Genomic DNA, 24112 nt, shown 5'->3' with positions numbered 1-24112 from the left:
ATCCCATAAGACCTTTATTATTCCTAATGACTAAACTGAAGCACAGCATTCTTTGTGACGTTTCACCTGCCTTTTCCTTAGTTTCTACATTTTAGGTATTTTTTCCTCTTAACCTTCACTACAGTTTATACACCTGTAAATGGCACAGTGTTTGCTGCTGTCTGAAGGCATGCCCACCACTGGGGCATGGCAGGGCCTGGAACTTCAGAGAGAAATCCTCTGTATTGCGAAAATGAGAGGCCTGTTGTTTTTGCTGACTTGTGGGATGCAGCACGTATGATGCAGAGGAGGACCCTTCACATCTTGCGTGGTGTGCCTTGCCCTGCTGCTTCAGCCTCATCTTTCATCACACGGTCTCACTGTGAATCTTTCTCCCTGCACCTCAGTGTTAGTTAGCGACTCTGGCTTCCTGAACTCACCACACTGTTTCACTCCTTTAACTCTTTCCCTAGGCGACTACCCATGCCTGAAATACTCTTTCCTTCTCACTTACCTGGTGAACATGTTTGATCTTCCAAGGCCCGGCTTAGGGATCCCCTTGTTTAATGAATCCTTTCCTTAAATCCTCCCCTTCCCTCAAAACTGACTGGCCCCTCTTTTGTCTCCCCTGTTCACTGCACTTTATATCTGTAACAACTCAGTTATTACATTTATTTATTGAATGTTTATCTTCCCCTACTAAAATGTGAATTTCTTGAACCTAGGCAAATGTGCTTTTATTAATTTTAATATTTTTGGCACCTACTATAGTGTAGAGTAGTAGCAGGCACTCAACAAAGTTTGAGTAAGCAATATATAGAGAGAGTACATGTGAAAAAATATAAAAATAAATTAGAAAATGGGTTATCATAAATAAAAATGTTAGGTAGATATAGTCACTTCTATGTATTTTTACAGTTCAGATTTCCTGTTAGGAAAGTCTGTAGGTTTATGGGTACTTGTAGGATGAGATTTATGGTTCTTTATTTGATTACATTATACAATTAAAAATATTGAATATTTTCTAAGAGTATTTAAATTGGAGAATTGTGGAATAGATTTATATATAATAAATGTGCTGTTGAAAGTTTCCATACAGTTCTGAGATTTTTTTTGTTTTGTTTTTTTAAAGATTTTATTTATTTGAGAGAGAGAGGCATGGGGGGCTGGGAGAGGAGAGGGGGAAGCAGGCTCCCCACTGAGCAGGGGGCCCAATGCAGGACTTGATCCCAGGACCCTGAGACTATGACCTGAGCCAAATGCAGATGCTCAACCGACTGACCCCTGCAGGCACCCCCTGAGATTATTCTTGACCATCTAATAAAAAAATTCATTCACCATAACTGTAACAAGACTAATAGCCAATTATATACAACAGTTTCACACTATAATATTTGAAAGATGGGCACATACTAAACAAAATTATTGCATTGTGTTGTATTTTAGAGACTTGATTCAATTTAATACTGTTTTACAAATTTCACCTTTGCTCATTTTGAATTCTCTGTAATTTCTTTTTAAGGTTCTGGGTGCTATTACAGTAATGACATGTTTTATTTAAATGCTGTTCTTTACAAATAATTTTTTATATGGTTTCTTCATTAGCAGGCATAGCTGTCTCCATTCACCACAGTTGTATTACCAATCAAGTATAGGTGTATAATTTTAAAATTGCCAGTTTAATTTTTTGTTAGTTATTAAAGCTTTTTGTTAATAAGAGAGCAATAACACCTACCTATTTAAACTATGTGTAACTCATGAACATAATTAACACACAGTCAGTGCTGTAACACACATATACACACACACTCACACACTACATCTAGCATGTGGCCAGAAGTCCACTCTGGGGAAAAGTCAGTTGAGGACCATGACATTTGAAGGAATATGGACAAAGTTATGTGAGATGTACCATAAAAACATGGGACCAAGTAAGTGTTTGGAACTGCATGGGGATTAGTTGATGAAGCTTCTCCTAACTTTATCTGCGCCTTCATATTAAGATGCCATTTTAGATTAATATTTTAACCAGATTGTTATAATTTTCACATGCCATTGAGTTCATTGGTTCATTACAAATGTTTGTGGTTGATAGAAGATGCTAACTCGTCCTTCCGAGTGCTCTCATTTTCTTTTATCCTCTCTTTTTCCCCTCCTATCCATAATAGGAACTTACTGTCATATCCTTTATTTATATCATGTTTTCTTTTAAGGATATTTATACACAGGATGGATTATCCAAAAAGTACAGTAAAAGGGGGCACTGAAAGATAACTTTGTGTGTCCCATCTTAGAGCCCTAATGTATTGGAAAAAAAATAGTGAGATACGAATTGGAAAATACACCCAAGGTAGTTAGTTATATAATATGTTTTGATGAATTATAACCATTCTGTCTTAGATTTATTGCGCTTTTCTTGATCCTTAGAAAATGGTAGCACTCGCCACAAAACCACAGTACATAAATTGCTAAGTGTGGCTGACTTGCACATTCCTTTAGAAAAGCTTCTAACTGGTAAGCCTTTTAACCATAAGAAATGGCCAGTATTCATGGACTTGAGGCAATGTGTTAAGTGAAAAAATTGGGACATTTTCTTTTTAGGAGGAGGTAGTATGGATCATTACATACTTCAGCCTTTGATGTTTATTTTTTTCCTTTACAAAGTAAATTATTGCAGGGTTATAAAGTTGAGGAATTGATTTTCTGCTAACATAATCCTTTGCTCCTTTCAAGCTTTTAAAATGCTTGAACATGATAGCTAATTTAAAATAGTAACATTTAGATGACTGATTTGGTATGTTTCCGTTACTTTATTTTTGTAAATAACTGGTTGTGTAAAGTGATTCAATATTACAACTGTTTCATGCTAAAATTTATGCTAAAGTTGAATTATAATTATCTTGTTTTGAGGCTTCACTGGTGATAGTATTTGAATTTTAGATTTTCTAATTACATAGCTATAATTCCCACATTTTAACTCTTAGGAAAATGACTTGATATTGTAAATTTGGTGGGGGTAGGGTTTGTTTTGCCTTAGTAAAGTTGTAACATCATGTTCCAAGAATTAAAATTCTAATAATTTGCTGTTAAAATTTTTTTTAATTTTTCATGTTCAGTTAGTGGCATTTGCAAATTCTTTTGAGGTTAAGCAGATGTTAAGTGCACCAACTATTACCTAATTAGCATTTGATGAGATGCTTAGATAATGTATCAGTAAAGTAAAAGGTATTTAAAACAGTGTATGTAATTAGACAGGGAATATATTTCTTTTCTTTTTAAGGTTTAATTCTGAAATCATACTGAGGCTGAAAGCTTTCAAAGTTTGCTTTAATTTTAAAAATTATAGCATCTTAAGCAAAATAAGTCAATCAGAGAAAGACAATTATCTGATCTCTCTGATACAAAGAATTTGAGAGACAGGGTCGGGGTCGCTGGTGGGTAGAGAGAGAAAAAATTAAACAAGATGGGGTCCGAAGGGAGACAAACCATAAGAGCCTCTTAATCTCAGGAAACAAACAGGGTTGCTCGGGGGTGGAAAGGGATAGGGTGAGTGGGTTATGGACATTGGGAAGGGTATGTGCTATGGTGAGTGCTGTGAATTGTGTAAGACTAATGATTCACAGACCTATACCCCTGAAACAAATAATACATTATATGTTAATAAAATTAAAAACAATTATAGCATTTTTCAGCTATTCTTCCTGCATATCAATGCTTCTTTCTCTGATGAGGATACTCTTTAAGAATAACTCACTGCATGGTCTGATAATGTCAGCCAATTCACAGAAGACACATAAATTGTAATTAGTTATGAGAAACTACTAACATGATTTTGACAACAAAGAGATAAGTTGAAACATTCTGTCTTCCTAGTAGTCACCCTGGGGAAGTTAGTATTCACAGTTGCTGACGTCAGAGGGGCTTTGCAGCACAGATAGTTCCGTTAAGATTTAACATAGTGTTTCTAAAAATCATGCAAAAAAAATCGTGCTATGCAAATCATGAAAAAAAAAAGCCACAGGGCTTATGGAAAAAGCAGAATTTGGGATGAAACACTCAAAAACTTTATCAGAGAACAATAAAAAAAGATAGGAACCTTAAAAAATGACAGTATAGTTTTACACATGTTAAATGATTATATGTACTCATACACAATATACAAGCAAATATTGTACTTTGAAAAAGTTCTGAAGTTTGCTTGTGGAAGTGAGCATAGATGCGGCAGCTTGTTAATTAAGTGGTCCAAAGAAGGGTTTTCTGAAATCAGAACGAAAGTTGTAACACAAGATGTAGAAAGGTGGGACCATGCGCAGATATGGTGAACTGAGGTGGCTAGCAGATGTTTGAGGTGTGTTCATATTTACATTTTGTGTATTCACACAACTTGTTTCAGCTGAGTGTGGTTTTGTGTTCAGCTAGTGTTTCCTGCTGGCAAAATCACAGCAAAATTCACTTAATGCTCAAATTGTTCCCTGTTGTGTCAGTTGCATTAGAACAAACTTAACAGTTTCAAAACAAGTACTCTAGCAGCACTGACTTAACAGCTCAGGGTAAGGGAAACACTTGTTTGGATAGATAGATTCCACTTTTTATAGTAGTCTTCAGAATCTAGGCATTTTCTGATGCATGGAGTTTACTGGAGCACATATTTACTGAGCGTCTAATATTTGGCATACTCTGTTTAAGTATTTAGGATACAGCAGTGATCAAGATAGTCTTTACATTTGGGACTAAGAGGACTTGCATAAAGAATTTTGTTTGTCATCAGGGGTTGGTTTTATGAAATAAAATCAGATAGATGGAAGAGAAGTCTCACAATGGAGTATACTGGGCAACAGGCTTTTCTCTAACCTTTTAAATTATATACTTTCACAAGATAATTACCTAGGATCCTGTCCCACTCAAGATTCCATTGTTTACAGGAAAAAAAAAATCATCTCTTGAGGTTATTAGCCGGAATTAAATTTTGGGATGACGGGACACTAGGATAGTTCATTCACTTAAGTGTCTGCCTTCAGCTCAGATCATGATCCCAGGGTTCGGGCTCTCTGCTCAGTGGGGAATCTGCTTCTCCCTCTGCCTGCTGCTCCCCCTGCTTGTACTCTCTCTGTCTGTCTCTGAGAAATTAATTAATGTATTTATTAATTTAATTTTGAGATGGTATATATGTTAAAATGGGAAGATTTCACCTTCTGGTCCATAAGCTAAAGGAGAACCCTAGTGCTAATTGAGAAGTGAATTATAGTTGTATATATTTCATTGTTTCTTTTTGATATTCAACTTGAACTGTATATTCCTTTGTTAGAATAATTACATTTATTCCAATAAAAATCATGTAAGAATGGGGCAAAGATAAAATATGTATATAGTTTTACATAATAATATTAAAACTTTATAGTGTTATTATATCTCAAGGAAGGTTTTCTGTAATAATGGCCTTTCTCATCTTCTCCTGTAACTACTCCCCACCCCAAACTCCTGCTTCATAATCCCCTTCCTTCCTTCTGTCCCTCCTTTTTTCTAGCCAGACAGATGACTGATTCACTGTCTCCAGAATCTACCTCTCATTTGGTCGTCTTGCCTCATACTTAAACCTTTATTTTTAATGTGAGTTTAAGTTTAGTTAATATTACAGTTGCATTGGTTTCAGGTGTACAATGTAGTGATTGAGCAGTTCTGTACATTACTCAGTGCTCATCACAGTGCACTCGCTCCCTTCACCTATTTCACGCCACCCCAGCCACTGCCCTTCTGGTAATTACCAGTTTGTTCTGTATCGGTAAGTCTGTTTTTTGGTTTCTCTCCTTTTTTTCTTTGTTCTTTTGTTTCTTAATGAACACATTCGAGAGAAATCATTTGGTTTGTCTTTCTCTGACTGACTTATTTCACTTAGTATTATACCGTCCAGATCCGTCCATGTTGTTGCCAATGGCAAGATTTCATTCTTTTTTATATTCTTAAACTTGCTAAGTACCCATGATTCAGAGCCTCCCAGTCTCTCCCTCAGCCCAGAGGGACCTTTAAACACATACAGCGCAGTTTATACCACTCATCTGGCCCTCACGGATGGCCTGGGACTGACTGACTGCTTTCACAGGGAGCCCGAGTTTCCTCGTTACTTGGGTTATTTGTCCATATACCTGGAAAGCAAAGGCTACATAATTTCAGTCAGCTGTCTCTGTATTCTACAGCTAGGGTAGCCTGCAGCCCTGTTTTCTGCTAAGGTTTTGCTCCTTTGTACTTCGTGGGAATTCATGGTATTTAGAATAAATAATATTACTACCAGTGTATATGTTTTGCTACAGGGCAGGCAGACGCAATGCAATTCACTTTTACTATGTTATCACTAATCCTTGAAGTTCCTTGAGCTCTTCTCTCCATTTTACAACGAATGGTAGTTTAGTGACTTGCACTTACATAAGCTACCTTATTTGTGTACTTACTCTGTGCTCTTTTTAATTATTTTGTATGTATTACTCATTTAATTTCATAATAATATATGAGATAGCTATTCAATCATCACCATTTTATAGACTGAGGCACAGAGAAGTTAAATGATTTTCCCAAGAAGATACTGTAAGTAAGAGGCAGAGTCAATTTCATAAGTGAGAAAATTATAGAATCCTGGAATTTATACTTAAGCAGCCACCACTATGTGTCAATTACTGTATACTTTATATACATTATCTCATTTATTTATCTCATTAAATGAGACAATGCCCACTAATACAGAATTGAGGTTGAAATATTTAGCAGTGTTATCTCTGCTTTTAACCATTGACATGCTCCTTCACCAGAAAACTTTAGAAACAAATGGCTAAAGCGTAGATTGCTGTTTCTTGAAATTCTGTTCTTTGGGAAAATTTTAAGCCTATCTCAGAGTGGCATTTAATTTATTCACTGATTTATTTTTTTGGTAAGACTTTTATAGTAAAAGCCAATACTTTGATTGTCAAGCTTAAATTATACAAAGTACATAACTAGCTACTCCCTTTATTTTAAAAGTTGGATCTTGCCATTTTTTCCTTTCATATTAAAAGTTTGCTCCTTGGGCGCCTGGGTGGCTCAGTGGGTTAAGCCGCTGCCTTCAGCTCAGGTCATGATCTCAGGGTCCTGGGATCGAGTCCCACATCGGGCTCTCTGCTCAGCAGGGAGCCTGCTTCCCTCTCTCTCTCTCTCTCTGCCTGTCTCTCCATCTACTTGTGATTTCTCTCTATCAATAAATAAATAAAATCTTTAAAAAAAAAAAAAAGTTTGCTCCTTCATTTACTTTGTATGGTACCTTCTGGTCAGCAGCAGTCTTTGATATACTTTTACATATCTCCATAGTCATTGTTTTAGGGTTTTTTTTGTTTTGTTTTGTTTTTTATCTTATCTAGGCAGTTTGCTTGCGAAAGTAACATGTCTCATCTAAATCTGTAACTTAGTAGAATGGTAGTGTCTCCCCTTTACAACCCTTCACGCATTTCATGCCTCTTTTCCTCATGTCCTGTAGAGTGAGAATTGCAAAGGCTTTGTTCATTGTACTTGATGGAAAACTAGCTTTTGATCAGATATGATTAATATTCTACAGTTTTTTAATTAAGAACATTCAAACTTTTCTTCCCCAAATGCTAGTATAGGAAAGCACCTTGGAGATAGATCTCATCCCCCATAACAGACCAAGTGGCTAGGCTAACAGTATTTAGCAAAAAAAAAAAAAAAAAAAGGAAATATAAGCACTGAATACAGGTTTAAGCAAAAATTCTGAAATGAGTAATTGGGCCGATGGGCATAGGAATTGAGAAGCATGGTGTATGTGTATATTCGGGAACTGAATTACAATGCTAAGTCTTCATTTTCCACAGTAGGAAATCCATAGATAATGTGTGAAGTTGGAAAAATCAATAACCCCATAATCACTTTGTGTAAGATTGTGGAGAAAAAGCCCAGTGTTGACAGTGGTTACTCGATAGAATAAGAATAGAAAGACATGAGGTAGGGAAGTTGCTGGTTTCCCTGGTAAGTTTTGTAGTACTCTTTTGGCTCTTAAACTGTGTACATGGTTTTGTTTTTACAATTTTATTTAAAATTTTCAATATAAGATATGTCTTATATATATATATATATGTTAAAATATTTCCTGGACAAATAAATAGTAAGATTTTTTAAAATCATTTTTTTGTATCTACTGTTCAGGTTTTTATGCTGGAAGGAATGTTGGCCTTTAAGGAAAAATTAATAATGATTGTATAATGTTTTATACATAATATAACCAAGAATCTTTTTCTTCAGTTATATGTTAGGATTATCTACACTCAGGTTTTAATTTAATGCCAGCACCGGAGATACCTCTCTCGTGTTTCTCTGTAGCCCAGACTTGCTCTCTGAGCCTTAGACCCATCGATCTCTACTCGTTCTGTGTTATATCTCTTTGGGTATTTTAAGTTGCCCAAGACTTAACATGTTCAACACCAAACCTGTAATCTACCCTTTGTTTTCTTGGTCCTCTTCTATCATTCATAGATCAGAAACTGACCTTGACACCTACTTCTTCACCCCAATGTTTAATTCATCAACAAGTTCTATTAATTTTATTTCCTAAATATCCCTTCAGTTTTTCCTTCTCAGCCTCCACTGCTGTTTCTGCAGAGACAAGCTATTAGCATTTCCTGGCTAGCCTCCAGCAGTGGTTTGCCAATGGGGCTTCTATATTTTACCCTTTTCTCTATTCTATAGCCATTCTTCATACATACATGATTTCTTGATCAGGTCTCCCTCCCTGTCTCTGAGCTTAAATCTTCAGTGGCTTCCCATTACTCTGAAGATAATAAGACTTCCAAATTTTAATGGCCTCTAAGGCACATCAGGACTAGGGCCATACATTTTTCTTGCTCTCTGCAGTTTTTCCTCATGTACATTGCTCCTTTTCAGTCTCTTTTTGAATATGAAAGAGGTGGAACAAATATGGTAGCAACAACCTAGACTGATAACAGGAGGCAGATAGAAGGTAAAATAGTGCACCAGTTCAAATAACTATCTGAATTATAAACCTGTGTCTGTGTGCCTATAATCCAGGAATTTCTTTGACCTGGAGAGCCAGGGCACAGACTACTACTTGTATCTTCAGCACAGTATCTGCTTCATTCTGGGCACTCCTTAAGTGTAATTAAGATAATTAGAGAATGATTGTCCAGTTTTAAACATTCTTTGGATCTCATTCCCTCATAAATGCCCGAATTTTGATCAGATCTGTAAGTCCTGTTGCTTTTCTCTTTGTTGTTTTTTTAATTGGGGACCATGGTCTCTTCTTGTGGGTACAGTTAAAAAGTTAGTCATGCTGCCTACTCTTAGAGTCCTGGAAAAAATCACTGTGACAAGTGATGGTGAATGTGAAGACTTGCTGACTATCATGGCTTGAGGTGTTGGTGAGCCCTGTTCTCATTCTTGGCTCTCTGCACGCTCGTGATAATAATTGAGGGGTCAGAAATAAATTGTTCACATATTCTTTAAGAAAGGAAAGAATAAGGCACATTTTATAAGGCTTTCCAGTATATTTACTGTTAGATTCTGTAGTACTGTATATTTTCTGTTACAATATAGAATCCTTAAGAAATTAATCGTCCTAGATCATTTGAGGTGGTGACAGTTTGGTGCCAAATTTTTGCACCAGAAACATTTCAAGAAAGTATGGTTTCTTTATTTTCTCAAAAGACAGTCATGTTGCATCTTAACCATGGAAAATATATTTCCATTTATTATTAGAAATAATTTTCCAGATTAAGTTATATTGCATGACTTTCCTTTTAAAATTAAATACCACCTGTTGTTTGTTTCAGTAATGAATTTAGTTTTTAAATTTATTTACTCACCACAAAGACTACATTAAAAATCGTTAATCTTGCCTTGTCCTTAAAGTTTACTCTTGCTGGATATAGAATGTGGGTTGGTGTTTTTTCTTTCAGCACTTATATGACGTCATTTGACTGTCTCCTGGCCTCCAAGTTTCTGATGACAAGTCGACATCACCGGAATTACTCTTCCCCTCTCTGTCATTTCTTTTGCCACTTTCAACATTTTTCCTTGATTTTCAGCAGTTGGACAGTTATGCCTTTGTGTGCTTTTCCTGGGCTTTTCCTGTTTAAGGTTTGAGTCTAACCTGTTCAGGCTTTGATATTCTTGAGTAGGATCTTCTTTTTGTTTGTTTTTGTGTTGTTGTTGTTGTTGATTCAAACAGGCTCTGGTCGGTTTTATAAAACATTTTGCATGATTTACTTTTCACCAGTGTGTTCTAACATGCTTCTAGTGATATCAGAATCCCCTGGATCAGTGGTAACCAGTCCATACTTGGCAAAATTTTCCAAATGCTAGGCCCAATACAGTACTGTTTCCACTGTAGTGACAGACACCGTTTTTGGCCTGTGTGGCATAATACTGTTTCAGATTTCCTCAAAGCTGGGCAGTTGTTGGAGAGGGTGACCAGTTTTTCTTGGCCTTGTCTGATCATCTTTACAGTCTGCTCCTGCCCCCGCAAGCACTTTCCACTTTTCATGAGGAGTTAGAGCTTAGAGTTGATCTGGAGCCTAGAATTGATGGACTCCGGCAACTTTTTTTTTGTTGTCTTTGTAGCCACCATCTTCTGCCTTATGTGTGAGATGACCCCCCAACCAAAAACAGCCACCAGGGTGTCTGGGGAGGTGATTAAGATCTTCCTGATCTGTAAGTTTATATCTTTTACTAACTTGGGGAAATTTTTAGCCAGTATTTCTTCAAATAGTTCTTTTCTACCCCATTATCTCTCCCCTATCCTTCTGGATATCCGGTTACATGTACCTTATACTTTGTGATGTTTTCCCATAGGTCCCTGAGATTCTCTTCTTCCCCTACCCACCCTACCGCCAGCCCTTTTTTTTTTCCCCCACAATCCTTCAGTTTGGGACAATTTCTTTTGCTTTGTCTTGAAGTTCACTGACTATTCTGTCATTTCCAGTATGTGGTTAAATCCATCCAGTGAATTTTTTATCTCAGACATTGAGTTTGGTTCTCTCTCTCTCTTTTTTTTTTTTTTAAATACAGTTTCTGATTTGGGGGTTGTGTTTTTTTGTGTGTGTGTGTGTTTTTTTTTTCCTTTAACTGAGATCCAAGCATATTTGCCCTCATATCTTTAAGCATAGTAAGAGCAGCTGCTTTAGAATCCTTATGTGCTAATAATTCTAGTGTCTTGGTTGTTTTGGGCTTGGTCTCCCTGGGTTGCCTACTTTCTTAAGTATGGGTCAGTTTTTCCTGTTCTTTACGTGTTTTTATGAAAATGACGTATAAAGACGCTAGGTTCTATTGTGTTCGTCCAGTTGTGAGTATTGATGTTTGGTTGGTTTGCTTGCTTGCTTGCTTGCATTAGTAGGCAATTAACTTTGCTGAACTCCCAACTAGAGACTCTGAAATCTCAGTTATTTTAGCTTTGGCCAGGCTGCTTGGATCCCACATGTGTGTAGTTTGTGGATCAGAGACAGGATTGGGTGCTCCTCTCTTTCTGTGATTTACTTACTAGGTTTTCAGCTGTTGTGGTTATGCCAGAGTCTATCCTTTGGTTCATTAAACAAGTAGGCCTGTAGGTTTTCTGTCTAGGTTTCAGCTACCCAAACAAGCTGGGACCAGTTCTCTGGCTCAATTCCTTTAAAAAAGGGAAAATCACCCCATGCTGTTACCTTCAAAATACTGACTTCCTTCTCCCCACCATCCTTCTATAGTTATTGATGCTTTTTGCCTTCAAGTAGCAGATTTTATACTTTGTTTAGTGTTTATAGTTGTTTATGAAAGAGTTGATCTAGTAGGAGCTACTGACCATTACAGGAAGTGGAATCACTAAAATACAGTTGTACATTTGAACAATTTTCCTGTTTGTGCACTTGATGGTTTTTATAAGAAAAGCAGGTTTGATTAAGAGTTTTTCAAAGAATCTTGGAAATGTATATTTTAATAATGGAATCAGTCAAAAGTTATATTCATGATTCATCCTCTTTTAATAAAGGTGGTCTAACTCAATTAGAATAAAAATTTATTTGCCTCTCCTCAAATTGTGTAAAAATTTCCAAATCTAGATCATTTTAAATGTGTTTAATCTTTTAAATGTGTTTTAAAAGAAGTAAAATAATACGAAAAAACTATACAGTAAAACCTTCTTTCATCCAACGAATGTTGCATTTGATCTGCATCCTGAGGATGTAGCAGTGAACTTGAAAGTTCTTAATCCTGTGGAGTTAACGTTGTGGGAACAGATAGGTAATGAATAAATACATATCAGGTATTGACAAATGCTATGAAGAAAAGCAGGGTGTGAGGATGTGATGGGGCAGGGTGGGAGACAGTTGTGGCATTATTTTGGAGAGGTGGGTCAAAGAAACTGTTTCTGAGAAAAGTGACATTTGATCAGAGATGGTAATGAAGTAGTAGAGGGACCGTGCTAGTGTCTGAGGGTAAAATGTTCCAGGTAGAGGGCGCAGCAAGTACAAAATTCCTGAGGGAAGAAAGAATGGCTTTTTTGAGAACTAACCAGAATTGAGGGAACCGGGAGATTGATAGAAGTGAAGTCTGAGTGGTGGGAGTTAGCTGGGGGCCTTGTGTTGGAGGATCTCGAGCAAGGGAGTTTGCCCTGATTTACTTTTCACAGAGATCACTTCGCTCAATAGAGTGAGGGGCAGGGGTAGAGCAGAAAGTGAAGGCAGGGAGGAAACCAGTTAAGGGACCTTTGCTGTGGCAGTCTAGGCGGTCTAGGTGACTTATAGGGGGCTCAGACGAGAGCAGTAACAGGTTAGGGAAAGTGGTCCGATTCGAAATACTGTTTACAGATAAAACCAACAAGACTTGATACTAGATTAGATATGGGATATGAAAGAAGGATCACCTGGATATATGATGGCACCATTTACTGGGATGAAAAAGACTGGAAGGATTGGTTGGATGGGGAGAGTTAAGAGTTTAGTTTTGGGCTTACTCAGAAAAGTGAGTTTTAGATGTCCAGTAGGAGACATGAGGCAGGTATCTAACTGGCTCTATTAGTGTGGAACTCAAGGGAGAGCAAAAATAAATAAATTTTTTAATTTATTATTTATTTATTTATTAAATCAGAAATAAATTAGCAAAGCCTCTGTGTGTAAAGCAGTATATTTGGATGAGATTACCCTGCAGAGGAATATCAGTATCGTTGAAAAGAAACCCTAGATCTGAATTCCATTGTCAGCCAACATTAGATGTCCAGAAAAGGAAGAAGATCTGACAAAACTGAGAAGGAGCTGGCAGTGGGTAGGAGAAACACCAGAAGAGTATAACTCTCGCAAGCCAAGTGAAGCCCTTGTTTAAAGAGGGATTGGTTGACTGAGTCCTAAGCTGGATGAGGACTGAGGACTGCTGGTTCGGTCTGATAGCTGAAGTTCTCCCCCAGCTTTGATAAGTATAGTTTCGGTGGCGAAAAACTGGGAAAGCCTGTTTGGGGTTCAAAGGTTTCAAAGAGATTAGAAGGGAGGAAAGGAAGATACACGTATAAACATTCCTTTCAAGTAGTTTTCCCCTAGAAGAAGGAAAGGGCAGAGAAATGAGCTGATAGCTGAAGGGAAGTCCAGGATGGCCTTTTCAGGTTGAGCAATACTGTTAATCACACTTTAATTTACTTTTAAGTATCATTTACTAATTTTCAGTATTTCTCTTTTCTTCTGTAACCCACTATAGCTTTTATTTATGAAACGTCACATAGACAAAAGAAGGAATTTAATTAAATAATAAAAAGCTGAAAGGCTTTTTACTATGTATATCTAAATGAGCTTATATTCTATTGAGGACTCAGGAGTTCTTCCATAACTAAATTTAATAAAAAATACTTTAATATCTATTGTTCCACTGAACGCTGAACACCTACACAGTGCTAGCTACGCAAAAAGGGACAAAAGAGACCTGATTCCTATATTCGTGGGGCTTAAGGGTCTGTATTTTTTTTTAAGCTTATGTTAAAAGAGAAAATTAAAAGAGAAATACTACAGATAAGAAATCTGTTTTAGAGAGATGGTCTTGTTTGTTAAGTTTATCATAAACTGAAATGATTAAGAAAATAGCATGATATTTAAATATTTTAATATGTTATTTAGGTTAAGTATACTTACATACTATTTATATCCCAAAGAGTTTTTCAAGATTAAGCATGGTTTGCATTAAGAATAAAAACAAGGTAGGTAGGTCTTGGCTTTGGCCACACATGAGAATTACTTGGGGAAGTTTTAAAAATCCCTATGCCCAGGCTACTCCCCACCAGTTAAATCAGGACCTTTGGGGTTGAGGCTCAAGCATTAGTATTTTTTAAATACTAATTTTATTAGAAATGGAGTAAAATGCTACTAACTCATTGCACATTTAAGGATTAAATATATCTGAAAATTAAGATATCAAACATACTGGGTTATAGATCATTTTTAGACAAAGCATGCAAAGTCGTTTGTAGAATCGGACTTTATCAGGATCCAAACTTTAAAAATAATAGGTAGAGTAAATAAGATTATGCACCTTAGGCTGTCCTCAGATTATTAAGAAAAATGCTAGGGAAGTTACTCATTTTCCCCTTTTAGAAGAATGAGGGAAGACATCCTTGACAATAGTTTCTTAAAAGCTTTTGGAACAGCCGTCATAAAGCATACAAATAGATAGGAATTAGTCTAAAAGTTTTCCAGCAAGAGTTACAAATTGAAAAGACAATACAACTATATGGAAAGCATTATAGGACTGATTAATATTTTGATAACTTATATTAAATGTTCGGTACTAAAGCACGTACCCTATGTATCGAAATTTTAAATCCACAACAATATTCATTCTCTAATCAGTTGTCATTAAAATTTTTTTTCTTTCTTTCACAGAAAATGCTTGGACAGAAGAGATGAGTACTATTTCCACTAAGGCCTAGAATTGCCTACTGTACAAATAGTCCTGATCAGGCAATATACGAATGGCCCAAGGAAGCCACCAAATTGATTTTCAGGTTTTAAATGACCTGCGACAAAAATTCCCTGAAGTACCTGAAGTTGTTGTATCCAGGTGCATGTTACAGGTCAGTGTGCATTGATTTCTGAACTCATTCATACAAACCTGGGTGGTTGTTTTTTTAACATTGGAAGAAAGCTCTTACCTCTTGTTGGCATTAGTGTGCTGTGATGAAAAGAAACAAACTTTGGTATCTGATCTTCAGGTGGTCTTTAATAGGTGTTTCAGCTCTGGCATACAGATGATACCTACCTTGTAAAGTAGGCGTGAGGACTAAACTGGAGCCCCGTAGAAAGCATTGGTATGTGGTCCGTACTTACTGTGAGCTTGCTTCACTCTCCCCCTGCCCCCAACACCCCACCTGTTTTGGCAAAATGTTTTTAATTCCACATCTCCATATAAAAGTGAGAAAGTCATTAAATAAGGAGTCAGGAAACATGGGTTCTAATCCCAGATGAGCACCCCAAGCCAATCTTGTAAGTAATATGCCTTCTTTATCCTCTAGTTTGCTTGTCTGTAAAGCAAAGGAATTGGACTTCAACAATGCCTCAGGTCAAAAATATATAAAAACAAAACAAGTTTTTATATATTTTTAATTTGAACTGTAGGCTTTCTAATTAATATCACTAACCATGTAATAAATTTTTACATTTTTCTTGTATGTACAATTTTAGAAATCCATAATTCTAAATATTTAGTGATAGTTGTGTCTTCTCATTTGATAAACTAGAAATCTTTCAGCTTGTTAAAAATAGAGCTATAAAAAATAATTTTGGCTCAGATGTATTTACTTGACAAATTATTTTTAAAGGTTGATGTTGCATGAAATTTTTAAAGGCTCAACATCTGTATTTGATGCCAAGTGACTACATTTTGTTCATACCCTCATCAGCTTTTATCTGTACATTTAATTACTTGCCTTTAGTCTGATCCGGTTTTGGTTTCTCCAGTCCATCCACCTCACTTCTGACAAAGTGTCTTTCTAAATGCAGGTTTTGTCATGTATTTACCTGCTTAAAAACCTCATGATTGTTTCCCGTACCTTTCAGAATAAAGTTCATATGTCGTGACTAGGGCGTACTAGGTCTGTGATCTGGAATCCTACCTTTTTCTGCAGCCTGCTGTCTTGCCTCGTCCTTCCTCTTCACACCCCATGCTGCAGACGTCTTCAACTGATTGGAATTCTCTGAACACGCCTGGCTTTTTCTATAGTATAGTGTTTAAGAGCATATGTTTTGATAATATATAATAATACTGTATTGTGTCCTTGAAATTCACAAAAAGTGGATCTTAAGTATTCTCACCATCACTGAAAAAACACATGGGGTGGGGGAAGACTGTGAAGTGGTGGGTGCTTTGAGTAACTTGATTGTGGTGATCATTTCACACTGTAGAAGTATATTAAATCATATTATATTTACTTGTAAAAAAATCACATGTACAGCCTAAATATGTACCATTTTTATTTCTCAATCATACCTAGTAAAATTGGGTAGAAATAAATAAGTAAAAATAAAATTTAAAAGTAAATAGTAAGTAAATAGTGTATGTTTTGGTGATAAGCAGACTTGTGTTCAAGTTTTAACAGTTACTAACAGTAATTTAATTACCCTCTCTACCCTCATTTTCCTCACCTGTGTAGTTGGAATAAAAAAATTCCATAGTGAATTAAATATGATGATGGCAGGTAAAACAACTGGTAGGATACCTGATTCATGAGTGCTCAATAAATGTTAGCAGCCATTACTAGTAATAATAATAGTAGTAGAAGACCTATAGTAATATTTGGTGAATGAATCAGTAGTCCACATTAGTTGATATAGTTAGTATGTAAAAGAAAAAAATGTAAAGTTGGGGGAAAAAAGTAGTAAGAGTAGAGTCAGAAGTTAAAGTATGCAGAGGAGCAGAGATGATGCGGGAGGAGGGTTGGGGGAAGAGGTGTTTCCCCGTAGAACCCAGGTACCTCTTTCTAACTTGTCTAACTTTTAATGTTATAATAAAATAACATTATACCGAGAGAGTTCAGTGAGTCATTGAAAAATAGAAAAATAATATAGGTTCTTCAATAAAATGTTATGACTTGATACGAAAGAACTGCCCAGAACACAGCTGTAGAGATTTTGAAGAACCTTAACTGGGAGCATTTTGTAGAATTATTGAAAATATTTTCAAAAAAATAGAGAATGCTACGGTATGGTTTTCAGGGTGTATTAAAACAGAATGCAGGATAGTATGTATAAAGGAGGATGGGGTGTGCCTGGGTGACTCAGTCAGTTAAGGGTCTACGTTCACCTCAGGTCCCGATCCCAGGGTCCTGGGATCAAGACTCACAAGGGGCTCCCTGCTCAGTGAGGAGTCTGCTTCTCCCTCTCCCTCTGCACAGCCCCTTGCGTGTGCACACGCACACAGGCTCTCTCTCTTTGAAGTAAAATCTTTTAAAAATAAAAATAAATGAGAATAGGGGAATATATAGACATACATTTATTTGCCCTTGTTTCCATAAAGAAATACTGGAAGGATTAAAAACAGAATTAATAAAAGATAGTCACCCATAGTGAGCAAGAGGGAACAGGCCAGATGGGGATGGAAGTAGAAGTGAGACATCTCAACATATATCTCTCTCTATTGTTTTGATCTGTATACATGAATTACCTGTTTTTTTAAATGTAATAAGTAAGTATGTATTCAATTTTACCAAAAAAAGAAAAGAAATGATTTTTTATTTCTTTTGGTCACCTGGTAATAACACTTTTACCGTGTTTAGCTGGTTTTACAAGGACAAACTTCCTTAGGGCATGCTTCCCAGTATCTAATGATAACCAAAATGAAATCTGTTTTGCTTGCAAATTACCTGTGAGACCACATTCTTTTAAATTGAGTTGGTAATCATTCTGGGCATCCAAGTAATGTGGGTTTCAGCTGATATAACAAGAAATGTTAAAGAAAGGAATGGGGAAGGCTCCTCTGGCAATATGGCTAGGACATACACCTTTCCAAATTTGGGGAGATATTTTTAAAGTAAAGGTACATTTAGGTACCTGTAAATGTATTTCTAAACATCTCTTATTTGGTGACAGCCTTTTCTTTTGGGAGCTGCTATCCCTTTCTCAATTGGGTGGGCTTCTGTCTTTTCTCTTGGGAGAGCCGCCCTATAAATACTGGTTCAGAACTTAACTAGATGAAAAAAACATGGTGAAGAAGATATAAGAAATTAGTCATCAAAGGATCATGCTATGCTGCCACTTTGTATATTTGCGCTTAAATACTTGCTTCTTAAGAGAACAGAAGTGTCTATCCTCTTTTCTCTTCTTGACTTTATTTACTGCTCAGATCCGTCTGTTTGGAGCTACTTATAGCATTTCCTTGTGCTGTGGATTCTCTAAGATGGCAATAATATTAGCAGGTGTTACTCATATCTTTAAATGTTGTTTCTATTTGATAATTAAATCTTAGGGTAGTGTAAAAATATTGCATAGTTGACACTGATTTTTTTCCTTTTTTTAACTGAATTTTTCAATTCTTTTAAAGTGACAATTGAATTTATAAGTTTAAAATATGCTGTTTCTCTTCAAAGCAATGCAATAGTTGTGTTCATTCAGTATTTGTAATACTTAGTATTTAAGTACCATATCCTTAGTTGAAGACTTTTCAGATGACCTCCACCCATAGTCCTTATACAAATTCTTATTAAAATACTTGTCATTCTATATTATATTTATTTGTGAACACATTAATATCCTCTACTAGACCATGATATCCTCCGCAGTCGTCGTATTCCTTTCTACTCGCCTAATGGAAGTTAGGTAAATTGGTTGAAGGAGTGAATGAATCAGAGTTAGAGAAGGACGTTCACAGATATCTTGATACTATCTGTAATCTTCGTCTCTGTTCAAGAAGCTTAGGGAAAATGAAAGAGGAACTGGAAATAATGAGTCAGAGCTTTTGTAGCTTTGAAGAAAATAAATGCAGGTTTGCATATATACAAAAGAGCAATGATTTTCAGCCTTTGGAAACTCATCCCACGCCTTTTGTTATGCTTAAAGGAAGTCTCACTGAAAGTAACTGGGGTGTATACAAGATGATTTTGGACTTCCTGTCATATCAGAAAGAAGCTATGAAAGACTACTAGGTTCATGCCGTATACACATGAGCCAACATGATATCATTCCCACTAGCCTAAAGGTAGGATACAATGACCGCAATCAGTTGATATACATCGGAGCACCTGGATGTCTCACTCGGTTAAGTATCTGCCTGTGACTCAGTTCACCGAGCCGCACATCAGGCTCCTTGCTCAGTGGGCAATCTGCTTCTCCTTCTGCCCCTCTCCCTACTTGTGTGTGCTCTCTCTCACTCACTCCCTCAAATAAATAAAATCGTAAAAAAAATTGATGCACATCAGAACATTAAACATACTGAAGTTTTTTTGTTTCTTTTAAAAATATACTGAAGTTTATGACAATACTGAAAATAAATCTTAGTAACCTTCAGACGTTGCTGAGGGTATCAATTCATTATTCTAAAAACCAGTAGACAGAGAATTTACTTATCCTGTTTCTTCTGTGCAAAGAGTACTAAATAGTTGAAGAGAACAAGTTCTCTGAGGAAGAACTGCAGCTAATACATAAAGAACAATCTTATAATTGGCATATCACCAGTATCACCATTTTGCAACCCTGAATGAGATAAAGATTCTAAACAGGGATTGTCAGTAACTGCTAGAAATCATTAGCTGGATTAGGCTAATAAAATCCGTATCTGCCAGGCAGCTTTAAGATCACAAAAGGACAGATGGACATTATTTTATCTCCGTGTGATGCAGTAAGAAACAGACCCAATAAAGAGTCTTGCCAAAAATTTGCTCATGCATCTGCTTATACATGGAGTTACAACTACTAGTTCACAATGAAATATAGGTTTTGACACCATAGAGTGCACCCATCCAGTCTAGATGGAAAATTCTCCTGCAGAAATGATCAAGTTTTTCAACAAACAAATGACTAGAAAGTTTTTAGAAGAGGAGAAAATTAATTATTAGAAATTTAGGAAGCATATCAGCCAAATTAAATATGTGGATCTCCCTTAGATCCTCATTCAGACTAACTAAAAAGACGTTTATGACACAAATCGGGATTTTGACACTATTTAGATATTAAGTTTTTTAAGTGATATTAAGTATTGAATATTTTATGATATTGTGGTTTTGTTTTTATAGGTCCCTATTTTTAAAAGATACATACTGGGGACGCCTGGGTTGCTCAGTCGTTAAGCGTCTGCCTTCATCTCAGGTCATGATCCCCGGGGTCTGGGATCGAGACCTGCATTGGGCTCCCTGCTCAGCAGGAAGGTTGCTTCTCCCTCTCCCACTGCCCTGCTTGTGTTCCCTTTTGCTGTCTCTCTCTCTCTCTCTCTGTCAAATAAATAAAATCTTAAAAAAAAAAAAAAGATACTGAAGTATTTACAGATAAAAGTGAAATCATGTCAGAGACTTGATCTAGCTTGGTCGGGGGAAAAGCTGGAGCACATCTATTAGATGAAAAAATATTTGCCATATGTTGATATTGTTAAAGCTGGATGAATATAGATGAGTTTATCATATTTACCCTTTATTTTTTAATATGTTTTAAATTTTTAAAATGAATTTAGTTAAAAGTACATTTTCTTTTATCCTATTGTGGCTTTAGAAAATCCCTGTACGTATACTACTTACCAGTATTATGCTAATAAGAAAGTGATGTCTTTCTTAAGAAACCTAAGGGTGTCTGAGTTACTGGCATATTACTGGGACTAAAACATGTTGAATAATCAGATTTAATAAAGGATTGAAGGGATTTTTGAGAACTCAAGAGAATTAAGGAGGAAGACTTTGTAAATAATGAGTATCCACTTTCAAAAAGGAAGTGTGGGATTGGATTAAGTAGACAATACTCATTTTACTTTGGGGATGTAGGTAGAGAAGAGATGAGAAGATGGGGTCTTTATAAGCTTTGGTTTAGTGGGGAGAATTTACAGGAATAGCAGTAAAGTTAGCTTGAAGCAAAAAGCACCAATTAGGTTTGGCAAAAGATGCGATCTAACTATAATGACAGTAATTGGTTGATAAAGATGAAGTTTTAAATTTTATTTGAAAAACTAATGTCTATCTACTCAGAGTTAGGAATAGGGTAAAAGAATTTTTGTAGAATGAGAGATTTGAACTGTTAAGTTGGGAGGAAAAAAAGTCAAACCTTGCTCACTAACTTTGTTTTGGCATTACCCATTCAAACTGTGGACCATCCTTTCTTAACAGTACCTCAGGATGCCTTTTGTAGTTCAGTTTCCTTTAATTAGATTTTATCTTCTATCAAACCACCTATAGACATTTTAACTTGGTTATTCATCTTTTTTATGTCTAAAACTGACCTCTTTCTGTCAGGCTTCTAATCTTCCAGTCCTCTTTGAAGTCATTTTCTCTCTTATAGCCAAATTGTTATTGACTGCTTATTTGTAGTCTTTCATAATTTGTGTCCACTGTCAAACAGTCATTATTTCACATCTTCCAGTAGTGGTCTTGTCGAGAAATTTTCCCTCTCCTATTCATGTCGATTATCAACAGACTACCTACTCTTGTGTCTTTACTTCTCCATTCATTCATATTCAGTGGCTCTCCCCATTACCTATATCAGAGTACAGACTTTAGTGTCTTTAGACTCATTTTTCAAAATTCTTAATTATAGCATACCTTGAAAATATTGTGGGTTTGGTTCCAGACCACCACAACAAAGCAAATGTCGTAACAAAGCAAGTCAAGCAAATTTTTTGTTGGTTTCCCGATACATACAAAAATTATGTTTACACTATACTATAGTCTGTTTACTGTGCAGTAGCATTATGTCTAAAAAGACAGTGAACATACCTTAATTAAAACAGACTTTATTGTTAAAAAATGCTAACCATCATGGAGCTTTCAGTGAGTAGCACTCTTCTTGCTGGTGGAGGGTCTTGCCTCCTTGTTGATGGCTGCTGACTGATGAGGGTGATAGTTGCTGTCGGGGTGGCTGTGGCAGTTTCTTAAGACAACAGTGAAATTTGCTAAATCAATTGCCTCTTTCACAAACAGTTCTCTATAGCATGCTGTGCTGTTTGATGGCATTTTACCCATAGGAGAAAGAACTTCTTTCTAGATGGGAATCAGTCAAATCCTGCCACTGCTTTCTCAACTAAGTTTATGTAATATTCTGAATCCTTTGTTGTCATGCCAACAATCTTCACAGCATCTTCAGAAGTAGATTCCATCTCCAAAGGACCACTTTTTTTCATTCATTAGAAGTAACTCCTCACTTGTTGAACTTTTATCATAAGATTATACAACTCAGTCCTGTCTTAAGGCTCCACTTCTAATTCTCTTGCTCTTTCCACCACATCTGCAGTTACTTCCTGCACTAAAGTCTTGAACCCCTCAAAGTGATGCATGAGGGTTGGGATCAGCTTCTTCCTCACTTCTGTTAATGTTGCTACTTTGACCTCTTCCCATGAATCAAATGCTCTCAAGGTTTTCAGTTTACTTTGCTTGGATCTATCACAGGAATCACTGTCCATGGCAGCTATAATCTTACAAAGGTATAGTTCTTAAATAATAAAGCCTGAAAGTCTAATTACCCCTTGATCCATGGACTGTAGAATGGAAATTGTGTTAGCAAGCGTAAAAATGACATAAATCTCATAGTACATCTCCATCAGAGCTCCTTGGGTGACCAGGTGCATTGTCAGTAAGCAATAATATTTTGAAAGGAATCTTTTTTCTGAGTAGTAGTTCTTAACAGTGGGCTTAAAATATTCAGTGGATCATGTTGCAAACAGATGTGCTGTCATCCAGCCTTTGTTGTTCCCTTTATAGAGCAAAAACAGTGGATTCAGCATTATCGTTAAGGGCCCTATGGTCTTTGGAATAGTAAATGAGCATTGGCTTCAACTTAGTCTCCAGCTGCATTACCTTCTAGCAAGAGAGTGAGCCTGTCCTTTGAAGCCAGGCATTGACTTCTCCTCTATAGTTAAGAAAGTCATAGAATCTTCTTCCAGTATAAGGCTGTTTCATCTATATTGAAGATTTGTTGTTTAGTGTAGCCCCTGTCATTAATTCTCTTAGCTGGATCTCATGGAGAACTTGCTGCTGCTTCCATATCAGCCCCTGCTGCTTCACCCTGCACTTGATGTTATGGAAACAGCTTCTCTCTTTAAACCTCATGAACCAACCTCTGCTAGCTTTAGCCTTCTCTTCTGCAGCTCCCTCACCTGTCTCAGCCTTCACAGCATTGAAGAGAGGTTAGAGCCTTTCTCTGGATTAGGTTCTGGCTCAAGGGAATGGGGAAACTATTTTGCTGTCCTATCCAGACCACTAAAACTTTCTCATATCAGTGATAAGACAGTTTTGGTTTCTTATCATTAATGTGCTCACTGGAGTAGCACTTTTAATTTCTTTCAAGAACTTAAAATCCTTTGCATTTACAACTTTGCAGTTTGGCACCATGCTTACTAAGCTTAGTCCTAGCGTTTGATTGAAAATTGAGATATATGCAGCTCTTCCTTTTCACTTGAACACTTAGAAGCCATTGTAGGGTTATTATTACTATTAATTAGGGTAATTTCAGTATTGTTGTGTCACAGAGAATAGGGAAATCCAAGGAGAGGGAAAGAGGGAAACAGTCAGTGGAATAGTCAGAACACACACACATTTATCAGTGAATTTCACCATGTCACATGGGTATGATTCATAACACTCCAAAACAATTAGAGTAGTAACATCAAAAATCACTGGATTCAACGCTTAGATTCCTCAGTCTGTTGAGCATCCAGCTTTTCGGTTTCAGCTCAGATTATGATCCCAGGAGTCGTGGGATCAAGTCCTGGGTGGAGCTCTGCGCTCAGCACAGATCCTGCTTGAGATTCTCTTTCTCACCCTCTGCCCCTCCCCCACTCCACATGCTCCCACATGCACTCTTTCTCTCTCTCTAATATAAACAAGTAAATCTTAAAAAAAAAAAAAATCAGTGGATCAGGGATTGCCCTAACAAATATAATAGTAATGATAGTTTGAAATATTCTAACAGTTACTAAAATGTGGCAGAGACATGAAGTTAGCAAATGCTCTTGAAAA

The 24112-nt window shown here is 36.5% G+C and overlaps 1 protein-coding gene and 1 pseudogene across 6 annotated transcripts in view; one reads left to right on the top strand and one right to left on the bottom strand.

Annotated features, from left to right (window-relative positions):
* The window catches only part of TAB2 (TGF-beta activated kinase 1 (MAP3K7) binding protein 2), a 92120-nt gene that overhangs the window by 29631 nt on the left and 38377 nt on the right, over positions 1–24112 (top strand). For 4 of the 6 annotated variants that reach the window (XM_059177289.1, XM_059177287.1, XM_059177291.1 and 1 more), the window contains one exon: positions 14856–15046. The exons of 1 other annotated variant lie outside the window; for it this stretch is intronic. In XM_059177289.1, coding sequence (XP_059033272.1) covers positions 14945–15046 — 102 coding nt within the window. In that variant the 5' untranslated portion in view covers positions 14856–14944. Of the gene's footprint in view, positions 1–14855; positions 15047–15255; positions 15281–24112 lie in introns of those variants that run through there. One more of the 6 variants, XM_059177293.1, reaches the window with a different exon arrangement.
* On the bottom strand, positions 10230–10594 carry LOC131833696 (large ribosomal subunit protein eL30-like; annotated as a pseudogene).

Source organism: Mustela lutreola, chromosome 6, assembly GCF_030435805.1.
Source record: "Mustela lutreola isolate mMusLut2 chromosome 6, mMusLut2.pri, whole genome shotgun sequence".
Lineage (NCBI taxonomy): Eukaryota > Metazoa > Chordata > Mammalia > Carnivora > Mustelidae > Mustela > Mustela lutreola.
Note: the sequence above shows the minus strand (reverse complement) of the source record. Positions and strands in the feature narration are given on the sequence as shown.